This window comes from Geospiza fortis, unplaced genomic scaffold (assembly GCF_000277835.1).
Source record: "Geospiza fortis unplaced genomic scaffold, GeoFor_1.0 scaffold70, whole genome shotgun sequence".
Taxonomy (NCBI): domain Eukaryota; kingdom Metazoa; phylum Chordata; class Aves; order Passeriformes; family Thraupidae; genus Geospiza; species Geospiza fortis.
Window position 1 is genome coordinate 8,368,371 of NW_005054317.1, and position 22,284 is coordinate 8,390,654.

A 22,284-nucleotide genomic window follows, 5' to 3' on the forward strand; every position below is an offset into this window, starting at 1 on the left:
CAGAATCTTGTTGCTGGAAGGAGTTCTCTGAATCAGAAAGGAAGCTGGCTCAGCTCCCACAAGGCAGAAAAGCAATATAGCAAGCAATAACTGAATCTGAAAACAACACACAGCCCAACAAGTGACCCGAATAGGGATTTTCTTTCTTCAGATAAAAAACATCATCTAAAAACTGTTTAAGATTTCAGGTCAGGAAGGGAAGGCATGCAGTCTGTAGAAGATACGCAGCACAAGCCCTAAGAATATATGGGTTGTGACAGTGCTATAATGTCTGGGAATTAGTTGGGAAACTGTTGGTCTAATAAATACCTTCCTCAAAAGTCTTCTAAAGAAGGTAACTGAAGAAGTGATATGCTGATTTCATATAACCACAAGACATGAGGGGCAGCAGGTTCAGTAAATGTCTCCTATGTGAGATGATCTTATAATAATGCCACACTGCAAATGAAATGTTCTTCTTTTAAAAGAAAACCCTGACTACCCATTTGAACAGCAGTCACTTTTCCAAAATGCCACTGGGTCTGCACTAGGTTCCTATAGTTTACTTCACATTACACAAAGGGATGGACAAAAATATGAGTCCATTAGTATATTGTGCACTGACAAAGTGGCACATCCTGCTAAAGATACCAAAATAAATGTAGAGAGGAGATTGAAGCTGCCAATGTTAAAGTTCAGGTGGGATCTGAAGCTAAACATTCACCTTATTAAAAAAATTCCCTTGCTTCTGCCCACATTCTCTAAACTTCAAAACCACAGTGCCCCCTTTTACCAAGCTGTGCAATTCTGAACACTGACTCAGCAAAGATCCCCATTAAGCAGCTACTCATCCCTCAGAGAACATCAATAATGGTGCTTTCCAAGCAAGCACACACAAAAAGTCTTACAAGTCCGTTTTTGGGGGGAGGTTGGGGGGTTTTTGCTTGTTTGTTTCTGTTTTTAAGTGAATATTGTAACTCAAGAAGTTCTCAGAAAATAGAAAAAAAAACTTTATAGAAAACTATTTAGATAACATGGTTCTAAGTCTGGAGAACAGCACATGAAGCATCTCCAGGCATCTTCAGGTGCCTCCTGAAGCTGCTCCAGTGTGCTGCTGGTGGCCCTCACAGTCAGCACAACACTGACCAGCTCTCTCCAGGTAAACAACAGTCCCTGAACAATAATCCCTGAACAAGTGCTCCTGCCTTCCAAACACCAGCTTTTTGGGTCAAATTAATTTGAATTGCAGTCGGTATGGTAAGTATATGTCCTAGACATGCAACTGCCAGGACTAACAAGAAAAATGCAAAAATCATACAAATAAATAAATAAAGTTATTGAAGCCCAATTTGATGGCAAAGATGGTTTTTCTCTTCTATAAGGGAGAAATTGACTTAAATCTCTCATCAGTTCAGCATTAAACACCACCAACTTGCTCTGTGCAGATGCATCACCAGGATGTAAGGTGTCCACAGCAGTCCTGCCACAGTCCTTATTTCCTCAGAAGACACAAATATAAAAGCTCTGACCTATATAACAAACTATTTCCTGAAATTTCCCCAGCTGGGACTTGCTTTTGGTGTCTTCTACCGTCCCTCCAAGACTTCAGGAGGAGACTGACTCAACAGCAAGGACACAGAGTGTATAATCCAGAGTCAGGAATACAATTACTGCTCAAAATAGCAACATTGCCCTTGAAATCAGTTGCAACTGAATTAATGACCAGATTGTTAGAGTGTTACCTCAACTTTGCCTCAGGCTGCTAATTAGCAAACAAGTCATTAATTCACTGGTAACAAGTGGTTTCTCAGGCATTATTGCTTCTGACATCTTTAATTCACCACTCTTTATGGAAAGCTTCCCCAGACAACTTTAACCTCAGTCCTTTACAGATCAGCCTCACACCATTACCACCAGCACACTGCACCACATACACATTGAAGACAGGCAGAAAAACACAGCAGGAATAGGCTAAGCTGGGTCATTAATTAATATTCATTACACCTTTCCCAAATCAAGCCAAGGGGAGGGGAAGGCCAAGGGCACAAAAAGTTCTGAATTTTGGTGTGGATCTGCCATTATTTGTAAATACAGAATAAGATGCTATGAAATCTGGAAAAACCTTGCTTTCACCATGGTCCATGTTGGAATATGCAATTCCCAATATGAGGGCAGAGATCTGCTTTTATTTTCACTGTATTCTCCACAATAAAGAGCTGTGAACTGAAATATTTCATGTCCTCTGATGCACAAAGTATGACTGAGGTTTGTTTTAACAGCTGCACAAATATCCATGCTTTTGAAAACAATCTGGATTTGGCCTGCCAACAAACCCTGATCTAAGGGCTTTATAAAGGCAACATTACTACAGAAAACAAGTGCTTTTCTTGTAAAAATCGATAGCAACAGAAACATCCCTAACAGACTACATGGAGTTTTTGGCACCTCTTCCTTTGCTATTTGAGTCCTTGCTATTCAGATCTCATTTTATAAATGCCCAAGTTCCACCAATGTAGCAGTGAAGAAACACTCCTGCAGTTTTGAAGAGACACCAGTTTTTCAGAGCTAACAGAACTGCAACCTCAGTTCATTGGACTCATCTCTCATCACGCATGAGAGGAAACACAATACTGTGAACATTAGATTGAATGTTACTCATTTTACTAACTGGGCAAAACAAAAATCTTATTTAGAAGCAGCATCTTAGTAATCCTCAAGAACTGAACTTCAGAAAGAACATTCAACAGCTTGGATAAAGCACACAATCTAATAAATTTTCAAGATTTAAAATTTGGTTCAAAAAAAGAATAATCTGGCCCAACTGGAAAATTTATGCAAATCCACTGCACATATTCAACTTCTATTTCCACATACCATATTCCTAAAGCTGTAGGGGAATATATGTTGCTAGGAAATCAATGCACTGGTACAAGCAGCTCGTTAGCAATAGCCCTTCCAGAATTCATAAGGAAAATGTTTATATCCTAAGGTAATGAGTGAAAAACTGTGTGAACTGTTACTGACCAGAAACTTTTTCTTCCAGTAAAATGCACACCAGGTAAAATGACACAAAGTCAAAATTCACCCATATACTTTTGCCCTCTTCTGAAATAAATTTGACGAAATTCACACATTATAATCTCTTAGAGAATATTTTAATTTCCTACTAAGAGCAACTTCATAAAAGTGAGAAGCAGAAAAGCTTTGACTAATAACCCATTTCTTTATTTGAAGATTATGAAACAGATTCAGTGTAGACAGAAGAAGGAACAGCTAGCACAAACCAAGCACCAAGGGAAGAACAGGACTGGGATGAAGACAAATAATTTTGGTGAAAGTATGATCATTGCAGGGCACAAAAGGACTATGTTGAGGTAAGGCTATGGATAAGCTTTCAGCAATAATCAATCTCTTACTCCTGAAAACTCTTAAATCCCTGTTGGAGAGGTTCTTAATTTCAACACTAAATTAATCATTTATCTAATCTAATGATAGGAGAAATCCCAGAGCAATTTAGTTTGAAAACTATGATGTCTTTACCCTTCTCCTTAGGCTTCACAACTGCCCATATAATAACTGTTTCAGACCTTGTCTCCTGGGCACAGTCCTCTGTTGAAATACCCAAGGCCTCATAGTAGACTTCAAGATTAACAAACTCAATATAAACTCACATAACTATTTTACAAACTTTCCATATCTACATAAAGAAACAAAAAAAGGTAGTTTCTCTAGGTTTCAGTTAATCTTGCTATTCTAACTGAGGGGCCATTAGCCTCATAAAATCTTGTGTAATTCAATAAAACCTTTATTTCCATGAGTACTGAAAGCAAGGAAAGCAAGCCATACATTCCCTGTTGCCAGCAGACAATCCATCTATGACCTTTCTTCCCTCACCCTCACTGAGTCAGTGTGGTTTTCTACTCCACATTCAGCCAGGAGGATACTCACTACTTGCTGGTTTCTCTAATGTAATCACTTTAAATACTCATGTCCATTAAGTTTAAAGATCTTAGGACCATTACATGAAACTCTCACATAGTAGGTCCTACATGGAGTAAATCTCTTTGGCAGTTTCTCCATTGGAAAGCTGCCTTGGATTCACAGCTGATCTCCATCAGGATAAGATCAACTGAGATTCTTTATGCACTCCTTGATAACAGCACATAGCATACGCAGTCCTCTCAGCACCACATGCAAAGCAACAGTCATCAGCAAGCAGCTTCAGAAAGAGTTCTGAAAGCTATAGGGAGATTTCAGAGGGAAACTCAGCTTCAGAACAATGTTATCTTTTAACAGCCTCCTAATCCCCTCACCTAACTCCTGCAGCTTTACCTTTTAGAGTCACACCCCCACCCAGGCCAATTCTTGCATCCAAAAGTAACAACTACAAAAATAAATAATTTTTTAAAAAGTGATAAGACAACCTTCACAAAAGAAAATAAATCACAAAAAAAAACCTTAAAAAAAAACCAAACCAAAAAAAAAAAAAACAACCAACAAACCCCAAACCAGCATATTGAGGATAAATCTAGAGTGCTGCACTAAGCCATAACCTCTTTACTGATGTTTTTTCCCTTCCCCTTAACAGATTCAGGGACTGTAATAACATTTAATCCTCAGAAGCTAATCTAAATGTAACACTCAAAAGAAGACAAAGACAACGCAACAGAAAGAAAATTTGGCCACTGCCTTTTGGGAGTGCTGCTTTATCCCTGGAGCGAGTGCATTAATACAGCTTGGAATGAAATGCCATTTTATTCTCTGTAGCAGGGAGGGGATTAGCAAGTTGTCTTCTCTAAACCCAGTCTGAGTCATGGCTCTATGAACACTGAGAAAAGGATGTGGAATGAAGGGAAGGGTGGGGAGCACTGGCTTTTTATTTACACGCTGCTTCCTTTGTGGGTGGTTACTGATGTGCACAGTTTGCTAAACAGGGAAAGAAGGCAGGGGAAGTTCTAGGTCCCCTGACTTTAATTCTGTTGGTTAACAAAAGAGAAAAATAACAATGCACCAATTATAACAACATAGTTGAGACAATATGTCCATGGCAGCCGTCCAATTCACCACAGCATGGAAGCAACAAGGGCGAGTTGCTTAAGGTGCTGAAAGCTGTGCTCAGTGGTATCTTGTTGCTAGGATCTTTTTCCTGGGAGGAAATAAAACAGGTTGGACAGAGCCCAGAAAAAAAGGAGGAGGAGACACTTTGATAGGAGGTATGTGGAGATGAGAGCAGGCTGGCTTCAGGTGAAGAGATGAGGAACAAAGTCCATTGCACAAGTCAGGCCATGCAGGCATCAAGCCTTGAAGTGGAAACCAAGAGCTAATGACTGTGTCAGTGATTTAATATGAAGCTCAGCACTAAGTACTTCACTTCTGCTTTTATACAAAGGGAGACAGGAAGGTTTACTTGCCTACCTCTCAGGCATGCTGTGAAGGGTCACTGGTGGAAAGGTGTACAATATTCCTAAATCCTGCAATGCTTGACAATCACTAAGGAGTGGAAACAGTCCATGGAACGCTTGACCACTTGTGCAGAGCTGTAAGTGTTGATAAAAGAATTACAAAAATCATTAAATGCCAAGAAAACAGTGGGGTTTTGTTTCAGATATTTCTTCTCTTTGCTTTGACATGGACTCTGAAAAGCAGGGTACTCACTGTGGAAAGAGCCCCAGCCCTATTTCCCTTTTCCTCCATCAGCTCTGCTGATACACAGTGGCAGAGAACAGATACAGACTGGTCTCACAAGGCACAAGTGCCAGGGGCAGGTCTTCACAGCGTAACAGGGATAACAGAAGCTCAGGAAGAAGACACTATGGTGAAGGAAATGGACTCTCTACAGTTGGAGAAAGTGCCACTCCTGGTTTCCTTTCCTTAAGGAGATATATCATAGTCCAGCACTGGAAACAGGCAGACCTGTACTTCATTCATCCTTTGGCTAATATTCCATTTCACATAATTTTGCAGGAGAGTCAGTTTATTCCTGTGAACCAAAGAACTAGATCTGCATAAATCAGTCTAACCTATCTTAGCACCAACTGGGCTTGTATGTCTAATACAAAAGTGCAAAACAGGATAAACAAACTATTCCTTCCAGTGAAGTCACAGGATATTGTAGGCTATTTCAATAAACAGGCTGTAGAAAGACTTGAATGTAGGATGCCTAACAAGAGAACCTCACAACTCACAGACGTCAAGTCCTACCAACTGAGCACTGAGGATGCCAGTGTAGGAAGGAACCTTCCCCTGACCCCGTCCCAGCCTATCATGACCCATGTGGGAGGCACAAGAACACTTCAGGAGTGTTTGTACAGTGTGCTGTACACAAAGCAGCAATCTGAAAAGGGTCACTGCATGCTGATGGAAGTGACACACTGCAGGATGATGAGGGAAATCAATGATTCTTCCTGCATGTACAATTATCAAAGGGCACTATCAGTCCCAGATCATGAACTCCAAAGCTCAGCTCAGTGCAATCCTGGCTACTGCTGGCAATTTCTATTGTGAAGAACTAGAATGCATGATATTCAACTTCACCCTCAGTTTCACTCATGCCACTCATCTTGTCCCTTTTCAAGACACCCCCAGCCATGTTATTTTTTCACACAAAATTCACATTAGGGCAAGTGTCTCTTTTTGCTGCAAAGAAGACAGCTCAAGGAATCTGTCCCTTAATAATGGCTCAAGTTCACAGTGCCATCAAATTCAAGAGCACTGTACAATAAGGCCAGAAGCCAGGGACTGTTAGATGATAAAGGCTCAAAGAAAAGGGGAAGAAACCCTTGAGACCACAAGCGCACTCTCTGAATCTTGAAAGAAAGAATTCATTAGCATTTGTGTTGGTCTCTGCCACTAACCTTTGCAAGAAATGGTTGCATTCCTGAGTTGGTCTCTGCCACTAACCTTCGCAAGAAATGGCTGCATTCCTGAGTTTCCTACATTACCAGTCTTCATTTCCACAAGAAACAGAACAGACCAAAGGAAACTGAAACATCAGGAACCAACCTTCAGACTACCTATAAAAAATAAGTTAGTTACAGCCTGTACTAGTAAGTGAAGAACACAATCCCAGGTCCCAATCACTTCCTTTACCAAGTCACAAGGATAAATCACCACTACACAAGTTCACAACAACTGATCACACATTTGCAGAAGCAAAACTAAGAAAAGATTCCATTGATCAAAGACTATAAGAAAGTTATGTCCTATGAATTTTTAAATTTTATTTTAAAAGAGAATTTAAAATTCTGCTATGGAAAACAGGATGGAAATGCAAGCAATGTGTTAGCTGCCTTGTTTTGGCTTCTTTAGCAACTTATTGCTTGACTGTCCAAACAAAAATGTGAAATTACAACAGGTTATGTGATGCTTTGGCAGTTAAACACAATTTTAAATAAAGACAGCACAATATACTGCACACCCCACTAATATATTCATCACTACTATATTATCTATTTATGCAATTAAGTATTGTAGAGTCTGGATTGGACCCAACCGGACTACATATGCTGCTACTCCAGTTTATTGCATGTTGGCCAACTGTTTACCCAACTGAGATTCGAGTGCTGCTCTTGACAGCGTAATTGCTTTAGCCTCATTAATATTTAAGAATTATAGAAAATATTTTTTCTTGGGCAGCTGTTAGTGCATGTGGAACAATAAGTTATATAATGCTACTGACAAATACAAATATAATTTAAACACTATATATGCTCACAGTGAAAAGGCAACATTAAAGGTCCACTTATTGTGCTAAGGCAAATAAAAAAGACCAGAAAAATCATTGCACCCATTCTAAGAAAGCATTCATGAAAATTACAACTCTAATTTGAAACTTACAGGGATGACATTTAGACTGTTTATCTTTTTTTCCCCCTGGACAATGAAAACTTTAGAAGTGGTGCCATTCTTCCTACCCCCATGCACAGCCCAATGCTACAGTGTGGAGGTTAAGTACAACGGGTCAAAGTTAGAACAGATTAAACATGTTCCATTGCTATTTTGAAAACCCTAGTAAATATTCCTATTTAATATTAATTTTTAAAGTCCCTCTCCTCTCCCTCATCCTTCCTTGCAAGATCTATCAACTTTATACTAAACTCTGCAAGCACAGCACAGAAAGAGAAGATGCCAGCTTGCACTTCCTCAGCCCCCACCTCAGTACCTGACAGGAGGTAACTTCACACTCAGTTTACAGGAACATCCAGAAGCTACACACAAAATGTTATGGAATGCAACTGGAAGGGCTGAAAAGAACAAAAATGGCTCCTCACTTTATCCGTTCCTCTGCCTTGGTGGCTGCCTCCTGATACTGCTCGGACGTCATCTTGTAGATCTCTGCATTCTGAAACAAAGAATAGAATGCTCAGCTCTAAAAATTAAAAGCATCTCAGATCTTATCTTGTCACAAAGTCATCTTCTATAATTAATAACAATTTCCAACAACAAACAGAATATTCAGTTCAAAGAATGCCAGAAATATTTAGGAGTTGATTTTATTTTCAACAAAATGCATCAAGGCCACAACACATGCCTCATTCCAAGGCTCACTTTTGTGAAAGGAAAAAGGGGGAAAAGGACACTACCAACCAACCATGAGCTTTGGTTATTCCATGTAACCACAAAAACAAGGTGTTTCCAGCACAGAGCTATTTTGAGTTCGGTTATGTTTTGTTCTCTTCTTTCATTAATTGCTGTGAAGGATCTTGTAAGTTACTGACATGCAAGTATCAAAATTGGCTGCTAGCACTGGAAAATCCATTTTACATTTCAGTGCTTCTACTTATGTTACTTATTCTTTAAAAGAAAATTATGCAGCCTGTTTCCTTTCTACCAACATAGGGAGGTGTATCAGGTCTCAGTTAAGGCGCTGCCAAACAGAGGCTTGAGTGTCTTGCTGCAGGGCTTAAGAGGTTTGCATTAAATTCTCCTGAACTTGCACAGAAATAGTTTTAGCTCACAACTGCTTAGTCACTGAATGTGGAGGATGAATTCCTCCTCTGGGCTGCACTGAGGAGCCTCCCAGGCACAATCAGCAGGAGGGAAGGGCTGCACTCCCCCAGTGAGTGCACTACAGGTCTTGTGTCACCAAGCTGCTGATAAAGCCTCTTTAGGCAAAGCCTCTGGACTCCACTGGCAACCGCCTTGTGCAAAGCTCATCTGCAAGGCTCTTACTCTGAAAAGGCACAAGCAGAAAATATGCAATAATCAATCAAAAAAAAGTGACAAAATGGTATTGAAAGCAAGGACAGCTATTCATTTAGGGCCAGTTCGAGCTGCTATCTCGTCTCTCCCCAAATTTGGTCATTTTATATAGAATACTATTCTTGCCCTTCTTCATTTATTTTCCCATAAATGCAGCTGGTCCTGCGCATGATGAGCCAACACATACTGTTCAGTGGTTGGAAAAAGGAAAGGACAGATATAACTCAAGTTCTATTAGTGGTTCTGCCACTTGTGCAATCTTGGGCAAATCACCATTTTCCATCTGCAAGTGAGGGATAACAGCTGCTTGTATCTCTGAAGTTGTGTGAAGCTCAGCTAATTGAAAGGTTTATAAAGGTTTTCAGAACCTGGGCTTCAAGGTATTTTTAAGCATTTTATCTTTAGTGTCTGAATTTATGTTACATACCAAAAGAAACACAAAACAGATTTTACTTTTCAAACTTTGACCTAGGAGACAGATTTAAACTGAGGAATCACAAAGGACTAACCACTTCAAAATGCATTTTACCAGCAAATTATCATTAATGTTTTTGTTTACTTACTTATTAAAGAGTGGTCAAACTTCAATGCTATTAAATTCATTTTTCTCCTTCCTATATTGAAAAGTTCAGCTTTTAATGGTGCCTTTTTCTCTGGCCTGTAAACAGACCTCATGACTTACAGCTCCCTGCTGGTACTTATTCACACATGAAACCACAAGACCTGTGCTTCATTAATTAAATTTGCCATTAAAAATTAAATAATGTGAATAAGTAGATGTAAGCGTTATCTCCATTGGGCTTCAAAGGTCTCACCATTTCTCCAATTACTACCCAAGCAATTTTCATATTTCATACTGTCTGATTTCTCAAAGGGACTGGATCTGAGAGATCAGAATGAGAGAAAGTGGGAAAAAGAGAAAGCAAGGTAGCAAATTTAAACACTTTTCAGGCAATAGGAAGTGGTCCCATCAGACACTATTAGCCTGCAGCACTCTGCAGTGAAACAGCAGCAGGAGAGGAAAACAGGAACAAATCTGTTGTACGTGAGCCCCAGCATGAGGTCGTGTTTAACCCACCTGAAGAAAGTGACAATAGCCAACAGAATCATTTGCTGGATGTGCTGTTGATTAAAGTGGTTGTGGCACAACCTTACCAACTTTATTAAAGTTCAACTGCCCAGCACTTGGGTCAGGCTTATCTTCAACAACATCAGCTATGGACACGGACAAAAATAGCTGGGAAAGGAACCCAGGCTTTAGTTCTGAATTCTGAAGCTGTTAAAAGCAGGCAAGTGAGAGCCTGAACAGAGGCAAGAATCTCAGTGAGGGGAAGGAGGAAAGGCTTGGTCTCAAAGCAACCACCAGGCATCATGCAAAGATTGAGGAGGGACAGAGAACACCTTCAATCTGCAAATAAAGCTGCTGAGTTTTAAAAATGAAAAGGAAATATCTTTCCCTGTGATCCAACTGGGCCTATCGCTTTTGATTGAGACCTCTCCCCTCCAAAAACTTAAAACCCAATAAAACAATATTTCTAATGCTATGAGTCAGTACCTTTAAACGCTTCCTCAAGTAATAAAAACAGGGGGCTACAATTTAAATTTGAGTTTGCTCAACAAGCAGATTTTTAAAATACATTTTCTTTGGCCTTTAGACCCTTTCCAACTTTGGGAAGTGACATTCCCCTTTTGTCCTAAACATTAAATGAGCAACAAATGGGCTAAATGGGCAAGAGAAGGGCCTTTCAGCATGGGCATAGACACAGCAGGTTCTGTGATCTGGGGCTTCTACTAATAGAGAATAATTTCGCAAGTATTCTCATCTATACTACTTCAAACACAAGATCTGCTTCATTTTCAGCAGTTTACCCACCATGCTATGGCAGGAGAGAACGTTCCAGTGGCCTAGAACTTTTGAGGGCTTTATAACATAGCCGCAAACGAGGAGCTAAGCCAGGAACCACCTGAGCACTTCCCCCAGCTTCAGCAGGGTCACCAGCTCACAAGGGCTATTCAGCAGGATCAAGGTGTGGTATTTGCACTTGAAACAAAGTCTGAGCTGCCTGTAGTCTTAGTGAAGTCCTTTATCTTCATAAAACGATATTCAGTGGTACAGTAAAAGAGAGAACATTCCACACGAAATTACAAGACATGAACGCTGCTTTTAATTTACTTTCACATTATTTGATGCTTGAGATAAAATGGCAGCTCACAAAGAAAAAGTTGAACATGAGACCTCAACTATTATTAAATAAAGCTCCTGGCAGTCTTAGTTGCAGATATAAGTTTAAAAACATGACCAAAGGACACCATAAGGGCTCAAATAACAAAAGACACAGAAAGAATGAATGAACCACCTAAAATGTTTCAGTTCTCTCAATAAAGCTGAGCCTTAGGGGAGTCAACTTCAGAACATCACAGCTTTGTCATATGGGGAGAGAGCTCTCCAGAGAAGACAAACAAACTAAGCAAAGAAATGTTAGTTTGAAAGATTTTTCCCTGCTATTAAATGATGGTTCGTAGCAAATAATAAAAACACCAAGAAGTCGTAAAAATACATAACCAGAGCCTAAAGTGCAACAGAAACACTTTCCATTACCCTGGTGTTTTTCTACAACAGATTTGCTGCTATACCCTTGCTCTCCACTCTTCCAAAACACCCTTGTGCTAAAAATTCCCTTCCAAAGGGAATCAATTTTAAAACTTGGAGCTAAATTTGGAGTAATTTTAATTCAGCATTCCTCCTTGGCTGCAAACATGCAGAGAAACTCCAACACTCACTACTACACCTCACCACACTGCCCAGGCCCTTTCCAGAACATATAGCAAAGAAAGCAAGAAAACATAATAGCAGAAGACTGAGTTCTCAGGGTTATTTCAGGAGGGAAAGTAATTGAAACATAAAGAGAAAATCCTGCCAGCTCATTCTCACACTGACATTAAACCACATTCCTTACAACTTCAGTGAAACATGTGCTACTTGCAGTAACATGTAAAACAGAAAACTGATCAAAACAAGCATGAGGAAATCAAAATTAATCAGATTTCACGTGAAATTATTTGTGAACAACAAGCAGCAGCATTAAAAACCTGACACTGGGACAAAGATTTCTTCATCCATTTCAGTTTGGGTCAATAGATTAGAAGGTGTCTTGATTTAAAACCAACAAACCCAACCACCATCACCAGAGATATCCTAAGATATTTTGACACCTCAGAGTACAGAAGCTTGTCAGTGGTCACAGTGTTTAGAGATACAAAGAGGATTAACAGCTGTTGAAATGCTGCCAGCCTAGATGAATGCCAGTGATAGCTGTGATGAAAGGGAGCAGGGCAGCGGAGGCCCTGACAAATGCCGCAGACGACAGCCGGAGATTGGATGGTGCAATCTGCCTCGCACCTGACAGACGTGCTGCTTCCATCCCTTCTCCTGACATCCACACTCACCAGCCTGCAGCAAAATGCCCTTTGCAAGCCCCTCTCAAACCCAAAGGAGCACAAGAGGCAGTGCTGTGAGCGGGGCAATACATGGTGTGCCCCATAAGGGCACCACAAATTTCTGAGAGAAACAGGTAAGGAAAGCAAAGATTACTTCTTATATATTAAATGTCAGCTGGAAGACATTCAAATTCCTGCTTCCAGCTGCTTCTGAAGCCAGAAATAAGACCTTACACCATCCTGAGGAGCAGCACAACTGTGGCCTGCCTGCACACTCCTGGGGACAGGCAGCACACACATGCCCTGGATGCAGCTGCTGCCATGGAAGCTGCAGAGAAACATGGGTCAGTGCCAGCTTTGGGAGCCAGCTCTGCTGCCAGCAGTGCCTCAGGGCAGCAAAGGTGCACCCAGGTTCCCCACACCTCAGCAGGTCACTGCTTCACACACACTGTAGATCAGGCTGTTCATTCTCACCACTCAGAAGTTTCACACAAACGGCTCCTAACAGATTTGAAAAATTACCCCATGTACCTGCATCCCTCCCTCAAGTACAGAGGCAGATGAGCCAAACCAATCTGTTCACTGGATGACCCTGTGGATGTGTTAAAATCAACCCACACAATCAATCTCTGCTATAAGCTTTGGTCCAAAACAGGGAGTTTGGGAATTTCAGAATATGCTGCAAGAAACAATCTCTTCACCTCCTGAGCTCACTCCTCTGGTGTTTCTGCTCAGCCCATTTGCTGGTATCAGCAAGCAGTTAGCTCATTCACATTTCCTCCTTCCCATCAAATGCACATGAAAATAAAAGCCAATTAACAAGGAAGATAAACATGCCTATAGAGCATATCACTAGAGCATAGAAGTTAAGGGTTAAACTGCTTTTTTGAAAATTCATATGCTTTTTTTCTTAAAAGGTAACAGAGAAAAGATGCAAGGAACTACAAACAGCTTGCTGATATGAAAAAAAAAGAGACTTTTTTCAGCCAAAGCCAACTTCTAAACACAGCTCTGTTGTTTGCTGTTCATGTGTGGGTTCATCCATTCCTCCCGCTGAGACCAATAATGAAATGAGAGCATTGAATTTGTTCCATTCTATTCTTTCCTTCGGCAATAAGCTGTGAGATCATAAATTTTGGATTAAGATTCAGAGAAAGCATAAAGAGAGTAGTGTCCATAGTAAGAACACAGGCAAGTTAAACTAGTCAGGAGCAGAAGTACATTCCTCTTTGAACAGATTTTCTCATGTCTGCAATATTATCCTGAGTTGAAAGCAAAATATTAATTCTGCAGCATATCTAGAAAGCTTCTCACAGATAAAATCCCACAGAACACTTTGTATCTCCACAAAGCTTGAGGGAGGCAGAGCTGGGGAGTAGGAACATGGCTGGGTTTACCTTGTGGATAACACAGGATAACTAGGTACAAAAAGGGTAAGCTACAGCCCCTAAAGCACATGGTGACTCAAATAAAAATATGCATCCCAGGACTTCCCAGAACCAGGGTCCCACACCGAGATACTCCATCCGAGTGAAAATGGGTTTGCAGACCCAGGCTGTGATCCCACACCAGAGTCAGACTGTCTGTGAAGGTACCCTGGGAAGAGTCTAATTAAAAACAGTTACCCAACAGGAAAATGGTTTTAGGGACTTCCAAAAGCTTCAAGTGCCTCACTGGAAGCAGGCAGAAAAGCCTTATGTTATTTCAAGTCAGAAAGGCAACCAGCAAAAAAGAAATTATTGCTACAGAAGCAATTAAAAGGGGAAGAAGGAGAAAAGAGAAACACTCTGTTTATATGAGGTTGCTTTAAAGCACACCCTTCTGAAAGACTACAAACAAAGCACTGCCAATTCTTTAAACAAACTCTGGAAAGTAAAAGCAGCTTCAAAGAGAAAGGCCATAAAATTCCAGCAGGTAACTCAGGCTTTCTGGAAAGGACAGCAACAGCATTGTGAAAGGCCCAGATTAATGCCAGCACTGCTGCAGGGGAGTATCACCCTGTTCTCCTCCCAGCTGGAAGTTTAGCTAAGGTGAGGAATTCACAGTAAATGCCCGAATCAATTACACCTGACAAGTGCAGGTAAACAGGCTTCCCAGGCATCGATTAAACATCAAGAGTTTTCAGCATCTGCTTCAGAGGAGTCCTGCACATGCCTGACCTGCACAGATAACGTGGTGCCCATGGCACTGAGGGCACAGCACCCCTGCCAAATCCAGCACCTGAGCTGGGCAGCTGCACAACTCATCCTGCAGGGTCCTACCAGCAGCTCCACCACACAATCAGGATGAGCTCCGAGATCACAGGATGCTGCCTCAAACAACTGAGCATTGTCCATGAGAGAGTGACAGGAACGCAGAGAAATCGATGCCAAGGGAAACAGAAAAAAGAAGGAAATTGCCAGAATATCAAGAGTTCTAAGAAATGCAGGCAGAAGTTTCACTCAAAGGCTGACCAGCACTTTCAAGGGGGAATAAAGAGGGGGAAAAAAACTCCATCAAACAAAACTGGCAGCCATCAAATACTTGTCATACAATAAAAAAGATACGAAGCACATTCCCCTGTCACGCCTGTCACAGGAGCTTATTTTGGGAAGGAAGAAAGGAAGGAAGGAACATTTTAGCTAAGATTTAATGCCATCATGCCAAAGCTGGTATTTGACAGAGCCTCCAACAAAACTCCCACCACCTCGGACAGTCATGCTGCAGCTAAAAGTTCCATCTCTCTGCCGAGAATATCCCTAAGTCCCATTTATAAACTGCAGCAGCTGACCCAGTTAACAGCTCCTGTCCCAACTGAAAAAAAAAAAGCTGAGTTAAATTCATGACCCCATCCTTTTACACAACAGGTAGCTAAGGAATGCAGTACACTGGGTTCCCAGAGAAAGGCAGAATAGAGGAACCCAAGGCAACAGGAAGCACAAGAGAACTGGAGAATACTGAAGAAAATGTATCACATCCATACACTTGCATGGGTAAAGGAACTGCAGGGAAGAGAGTCACTATAAGAAACAAACAAAAAAACGCTGAAAAACAGAAGTAAGCTGAAGCCTGGAAGTTCCACCCCCTCCCAGGGTTTTTCCTCTACTCCCAACTACAAATTATTCTCCACGTGCAGTTCCAAGTAAATCAAGCTTTGCTAAATAACCCCGACATGTGCGGGGCTGAGAACCAGCCAACAAGCAATGATGAGATGTCCCTGGAATGATTAAGGAAAAGGCAGACATCTCTCAGGTTACAAGGAAGCCTGTTGTACTCTCCCCTTGGTGCATATGCAATGCTGCAAGCGCTGTTCTGAAACCTCTGATATTCAAAGGCTCATTTGGTTGACAAGGAGCCTGTGGATTCGTGGACAGATTGTCACACAAACTGTCAGGTTTTTAGAGAGACTATCAGACCTCTCTTTGCCTACGTTATGGAGCACATCAAAGACACAGAAGATGAACCAGACACAGACTGCACAGATCTGACAGAATGGTGGGTGTACATATTCAGAATACTGTACTACTGGGGGGTGGGGGGAGAGGCTTAATGTGAATAATCAGGGGCTGAAAGTTCCAGAAATGTGACAGTTTTTGGCAGCAATTCCCATCTTTGCATTTATTTATCGAAGGGAGAAAATCTGCCATACTAGAGGCAAACTTGAGAGAGGAAGAAAAATTGTATCAGCAGCAATTTATTTTGCCACTGTACTTTTTCTTTATTACTATTACTCCCAGAGCATTTTCTGAAGATATTTGTATTTTCAGTCAAGGTTCTCTCACTGTGCTTGCAGGCTCTCTTCCCATTTTATCCTAGGAGAGATAGGTTTAATGATTACAGCCAAAAAGACTGCTAGGACTTCACAGGTCACTGTACACGGTTAATGACACAGACAAATCCACACTTTCAGAAGTGCCTGCTGGCTCATGGCTCTGCCTGGAGATGCTCAGGAGCTCATTATTCAAAACTTCAAGCTCAACTTATGGGTAATCAGCACATCTGAAGAAATACGCCATACTCAGATAGCCAAAAAGTGAAGAGAAAAAAGCTATTACAGAAAATACTAACCTTAAGCATTAAGGTCTCACTTTTAAAATGGGGACAATGTTCACTTATCTTCCAGTGAGCTAGAAACCTCAGTTAATGAATACCTGGAAAAAGTCCCCAGCTCCACAGTTCAAAAATAGTACTACAAAGGATAACTTTATGTCATTCTCCCTTATTAGTGATAATTGGACAAACATTATAAAGCAACAATGTATTTTACAGGTGGCAAAAAAAGTTATTAAACTATTTTTACAAAGAAATATTGATTACTATTTAAAAAGGAAAATAAAATATAAAACAAAACATTGATAACAAGAAAAAGAAAATGGATTAACACAGATTCCTTTGGCCTGCCTTTATAATATCTCTGTCACATAACCTCTAGTTTGCCCTGCAAGGCATCAGTTATTCCAGAGAAAGGAATACTAGTATCTTTTTATACGTATTTTACCATTCAAAAGATTGAAATTTGGCACACAGCAAACAGAAAATAAATAAGATGTTTATCCTAAGATAAAAATAAACCACAAGGAGGACAAAGGAGAAAAGAAGGCAGAAGGCATAAGAAAGGAATCAGAAAACATTTGTAAGCAATTTCCATCATTTGACAGTCTCATTCTCTCTGCTTTTAGCAATCTTCTCTTTCACCTGTTTTCTAATGCAGCTGTTTTGCCTGCTCTAAAGGGGCCTTGAAGAGACACCTGTGCAGCTGGCAAAGAGGGAAGGCTCCAAAGAGAAGCCCAGAAGGAGCACAGACCTCCAACCAATGGAGAGAGGCACTTTCACAGCAGGGCTATTAAGCTGTAAACGTTCGCATGAAAATCCAACACCCACAGAGAGCAGGAGCAGCCACACAACTCCTTCATTGCCCATCTCTGGCAGAGACCACTCTGGACACAGCCCTGGGGCAGGATATCACCCCTGGCCTCACACAGCTTTTGGGCACCACCAGCTCAGTTATGGAACTTTCATTACAGAATCCAGGCAGAGGAAAGGCAACAAGGCAGGTCTCACTTTTAGCCTATTAAACAATATTAGGAATAATTACTTATTAACATAAGACCTGAAAAATCTCGCAATGTCTTGCTGCCAAGGCTTCTCAGGAACATAAATGGAAGAATGTCACATGCACAGTGTACCACACATTCATAGATGCAAGCTAATCTACTTCGAATTTAACCTCTAAACACAGTCTGACAGTAAGGATTATTGCATACAAGCAACAACACACCTTGAACTTGGCATTAAATGAAAAGGAAATATAGGTAGGCTTAAAGTTTCAGAAGAAACATTTTGGTATAAGCATCCTAATTATCAGGGGCTTGTTGCTGTAGCTGATAAACTTTGTAAGAAAAAGAGGCTGGGGAAACAGTGGTTTTTATAACTGGATATTTTTCAGGCTCATGAAAAAAAATACATCAGTATTTCACCTGTATCTGGACAAGACCAAGCAAAAAAATTCAAGCTCTTCAACTAGAGACAGCTTGAGCTCAATACAACAGGAACACAAAGAAGGGACAGAACTATGCTTTTGCTGGGGAACAACAGGAGGGAATAAAAGCAAACACCACAAACACTTCAGACCTGGAGGTAAATCCTCTCTCCACAGAAAAAATGAACACACAAAACCCAGCACTGTTCTGTTTTCAGCTGGCAAGGACAAATGCTGTGTTCCTCCCTAGGATGCTCTCACAGAAATCAACAGTTAGGACACTATTATGGGGGATTTTTTTTTTGTTCTTCCTGCAACAAACCCCTTGTCTCTAGCTGCAGGAAGAGTTACCTCAGTGCCACACGAATGAGTGATTAACCATCAGGCATAATGGCTTTTTCCTGCTGCATCTCAACAAATGACCTAAAGGTGAGAGGTCTCATACACTACATTTAATTCCCTAAACAGCCAAAGGAAATTCTGTGGTATACATAACTATTATGAAAAATGAGGTTAAAAAAATGCATATCCATGCTCAGACAGGCACACAATACAGCATTTTTACACACCCATATGAGTCGTCTTCTCTGATCAAGAACCACAGTCCAGCCAGTTCAAAGCTTGCTGCATGTCAGGGCAAATTAGATGATTTCTGTGTACTGCCCAGTACATCATGAGACATCTCTAGGGAAAAAAAAAATCCACAACCCAGGCACTCCTCAATTGACCCAGGCACTCCTCAATTGACCCAGGCGTGCAAGCTCAAAGCAACCTTGCAGCTTGAAATTATGAAAGAAAAAATTTGGCTTCTGTTCAGAAGAATGGGGAGGCAGAAGAAAGGAGAAGGAATTAAGCTGGTTTTCTTATTAAAAGACCTGAAACGCAGTAATTGGGAAGGAAAAGAAAAGCTAGCTCTTCTCATAAAATAACCTAGTTATTACAAGTCTTCTCAAACCAGAGGCTTAGAGCTTTATCTCAGCTCCCACATTTTCTTCTCCCATCTCCTGCTCCTCTGTGGTCTCTTGGAGATGGGCACAGATTCAGCAGCCTCTCAGCATGTCCTGGCTCTGTGGCCATTCCTCACTGCTGCTGCCCCCTGTGCAGGGCAACATCTTTTACCTTTTGCTGGCCACTCCACTGCTGAACATCTACCAGGACAATCTCCTTTCCACATTTGTCAGGGTACAACTCCTACATAGTTCTACTGCATACAAGATGTATATTTACTATTTTTAACTAAAACAAAACAAAATTAGCCATTATTTCATATTTATTTACAAATGGGGCTAAAATGCAAATGGGTGAGCCAGGAAATCTTCATTTGAGCCAAGGCGTTTAATGGCAAACTGTGGCTGGGATCATCCTTGGGGCAGCAGAATGTATGGGCAAACCACCAATTAACCCCAAAACCAAACAAACAAAAATCCACCCCTCATCTTCATGAAACCAGGAGATTCTTGACAGGCAAAGCAAGTTTGCAGTGGCTGAAGACCTCACTGTGAGCCTGATGGTACACATCTATTTAAAAACATTGAACATGTTATTTACAAGCTACTTCTGAGTCACCCTGGTCTCTGGGGAACGTGCATTATATGTTCAAGAAATTGGAGTAGCTCTTTTATTTATGTTTCTTTAAAATGACTGGCAGATGGGGAAAAAACCTTCAGAGAAGTGGCCCCAGGCTGTCATGAAACATGTATTTAACACACCCACAGTAAACTACTAAACACTTCAGAAGGTACAGCCGCTGTAAATATGGAGTAGTTTCTTTTTCAAGTCTGATCTTTGGACTACTTAATTCAGCACAAATTTGAGATTTTCCAGGGAGTCAATTTATAGAGTAATTATTAGCCATATTTTCCATTAACATGATGACAGCATATTCTGTAAGGGCAGAGCCATAATTTTAAGGACCTTTTCAAAATGAATCCCACCGTTGGCTTTATTTTTAAGTCACAATAGTAATGCCTTTTTCCTGCCACATGCGGAAGGACCACTGTGAGCTGAAACAGAAATCTCAGATTCCCCAAAGTCAGGCTCTTATGCAAGTGAATTCCACACACAGGGAAGTTCTGTCTACCTGAACCAATTTCCAAGACTAAGTCTAAATCTGGAATATCCCAAGAGAAGCACAAGCTTCAATCATCGAAATCCCAGCAGACACACTGAATCCAGCCTAAGGTCTGGAACACATTTAATCAATTCACTCTGCTAACTCTCTACAGCTTCATAAAATAGCCAATAGTGCAACAACAGGGCCAGAAATTAATTGTACACTGGTTGGTGAATTACACAGAAATAACAGGCAGCACTGGTATTTATTGCAGCAGGGTGATGTAGTGGCTGTTGAGGTACAACTGCACCTCAGTATAACAGGTGAGAGACGGGAGGGGGGTGTGCAAGTGCTGCTTTCTATTAGAAAAGTAGCACTGCTTTTATTGGTAACAGTGTTATCTAGACAAATATACATACACATATTTATAAATACCAATTCTGCTTATAAACAAGTATGTAAACAGCACAAAGAGGGAGGAATCAGAAATTTAAACTATTAGGCAATGAGAAAATGAATGGAATTAAGGGAAAATTGGGTTGAATAAAAAATGCCAAGGGAGGATATCAGAAATATTACATAATGGGGAAAGCTCTCAGAAGTAAGACAAAAGAACCTCTTGTTTTGCTCTTTTTGGACTAGACTTGACAAATGCTCCAGTGTTGAGTTCTAACAAAGAGACAAGATCACATTCCAGGTCTTTTTGTTCTGCCTTTAACAAGTCTTCATAGTGATACACTGATGAGACCAGATACCAGATTGTTATCTAAATTCAGCTGCTAAATTCAGTGTTAAGACACTAAGTTCAAACCACACATTGCCACATTTATTTCACAAGTCGAGCCTGAGGATGGATTCCTCCAAGATGAAGCAGCCCATAAGCATCATTCTCTCCCTCTGCAGAGATACTCTAAATGCCAGGGAAACAAAATCACCGTAAGGCTCTGACAGTTCACCCTTCAGCACACAGACTGCAAAGGCATCTCTGCACTAATCCTGCAGGCTGAAGAGGAAGCAAACACTTAGCTGCTGTTTGCATAGAGGCTGCTTGTAATTTGATGTAATGTACTGTACAGCAGTCAACACATATTGAAGGGAGAACATACACACTGCAGAGAAGGCAGAGAGGCTGCGCTGACTTCTAACACATTTTAGTTACCCTATTATTGATGTTCTTTGAGTTCATCAAATTACCAATCAATTTATCTGATCTCTAAAAGCTGTGTACTGAGGTATATTAACTACTAAACATCACAAGCTTTCAGCAAAAAAGCCATTAAATGGGTGAATTTAGCACAAGGTACTGGAAACCAGTTTGTGTGTTGGCCACCAACAACAAGGAAAGAACCTGTCCCTGCAGACAGGGAGACTACAAGGAGCATTAGCCTCTCTAAAGATGCTCTTCAGCCCTAATGGAAGCCTGCAGAAAGCAGAAATCAGGGATGCTGCCCTCCCTGTCAGCGCTCTTACCCCAGCATGACATTTAATGGCTGAGATCTACTGAAAAGGAGAAGAGGATGGAAGGCTGGAACTGGTTCAGATGATGATTTCAGATTCAGTTTGTTCCCATTCAGAAATTTAATTCATGCACAGGACAGGATCTTCCATTCTCTAAACATCAAAGCTGTGCCCTGGGAGACTGATAAGAGCCACTGGCACCTGAGAGCAGCAGCCACACAGCCCCAGACAGGCAACCTGAGCAACTGGAAGTATCTGAATGATTAGGATGGATCTTGTCAACCTATTTCAGAAAACGACACTGGGGATTATTCTTGTGTTCAGAAGATTAAATCAACAGTTTGATGAACTGGGTGCTTTGCTGTACTGCTCTACTGGCTTGAAAGGCAAACTGCTTTTTTGCATCATAGATGTTGAAAGTTCAAAGAAAGCATTGGTGGTTTTGCGAGAGGAAGGGTTTGCAGGAAGGGCTGGGGATGAACAGAGAACTGAACAAATTGGATAAGAAATGAAAATGAAATTCTAAAGAATATTGTAAGGTTCAATTATGGAGATGGGGACAAGAAATTCTTATGAAAGGGAAACATTTTTTGAGACCAGAAGTTCATTTCACACTAGCTGTTCTTCCTCCAGGTACCCACAGCACTGGCTAGAGCAAGATTGTGGCTAGAGGCAAACAAAGCAGCCCTTACACACA

General features: G+C 40.9%; 1 protein-coding gene across 1 annotated transcript in view; it reads right to left on the reverse strand.

The window, feature by feature from the left end:
* CHCHD6 (coiled-coil-helix-coiled-coil-helix domain containing 6) overlaps positions 1-22,284 on the reverse strand; it is a 107,357-nt gene that overhangs the window by 43,924 nt on the left and 41,149 nt on the right. The window contains exon 6 of the mRNA XM_031056330.1: positions 8,250-8,320. Within this exon, the coding sequence (XP_030912190.1) occupies positions 8,250-8,320 (71 nt within the window). The remainder of the gene's footprint in view (positions 1-8,249; positions 8,321-22,284) is intronic.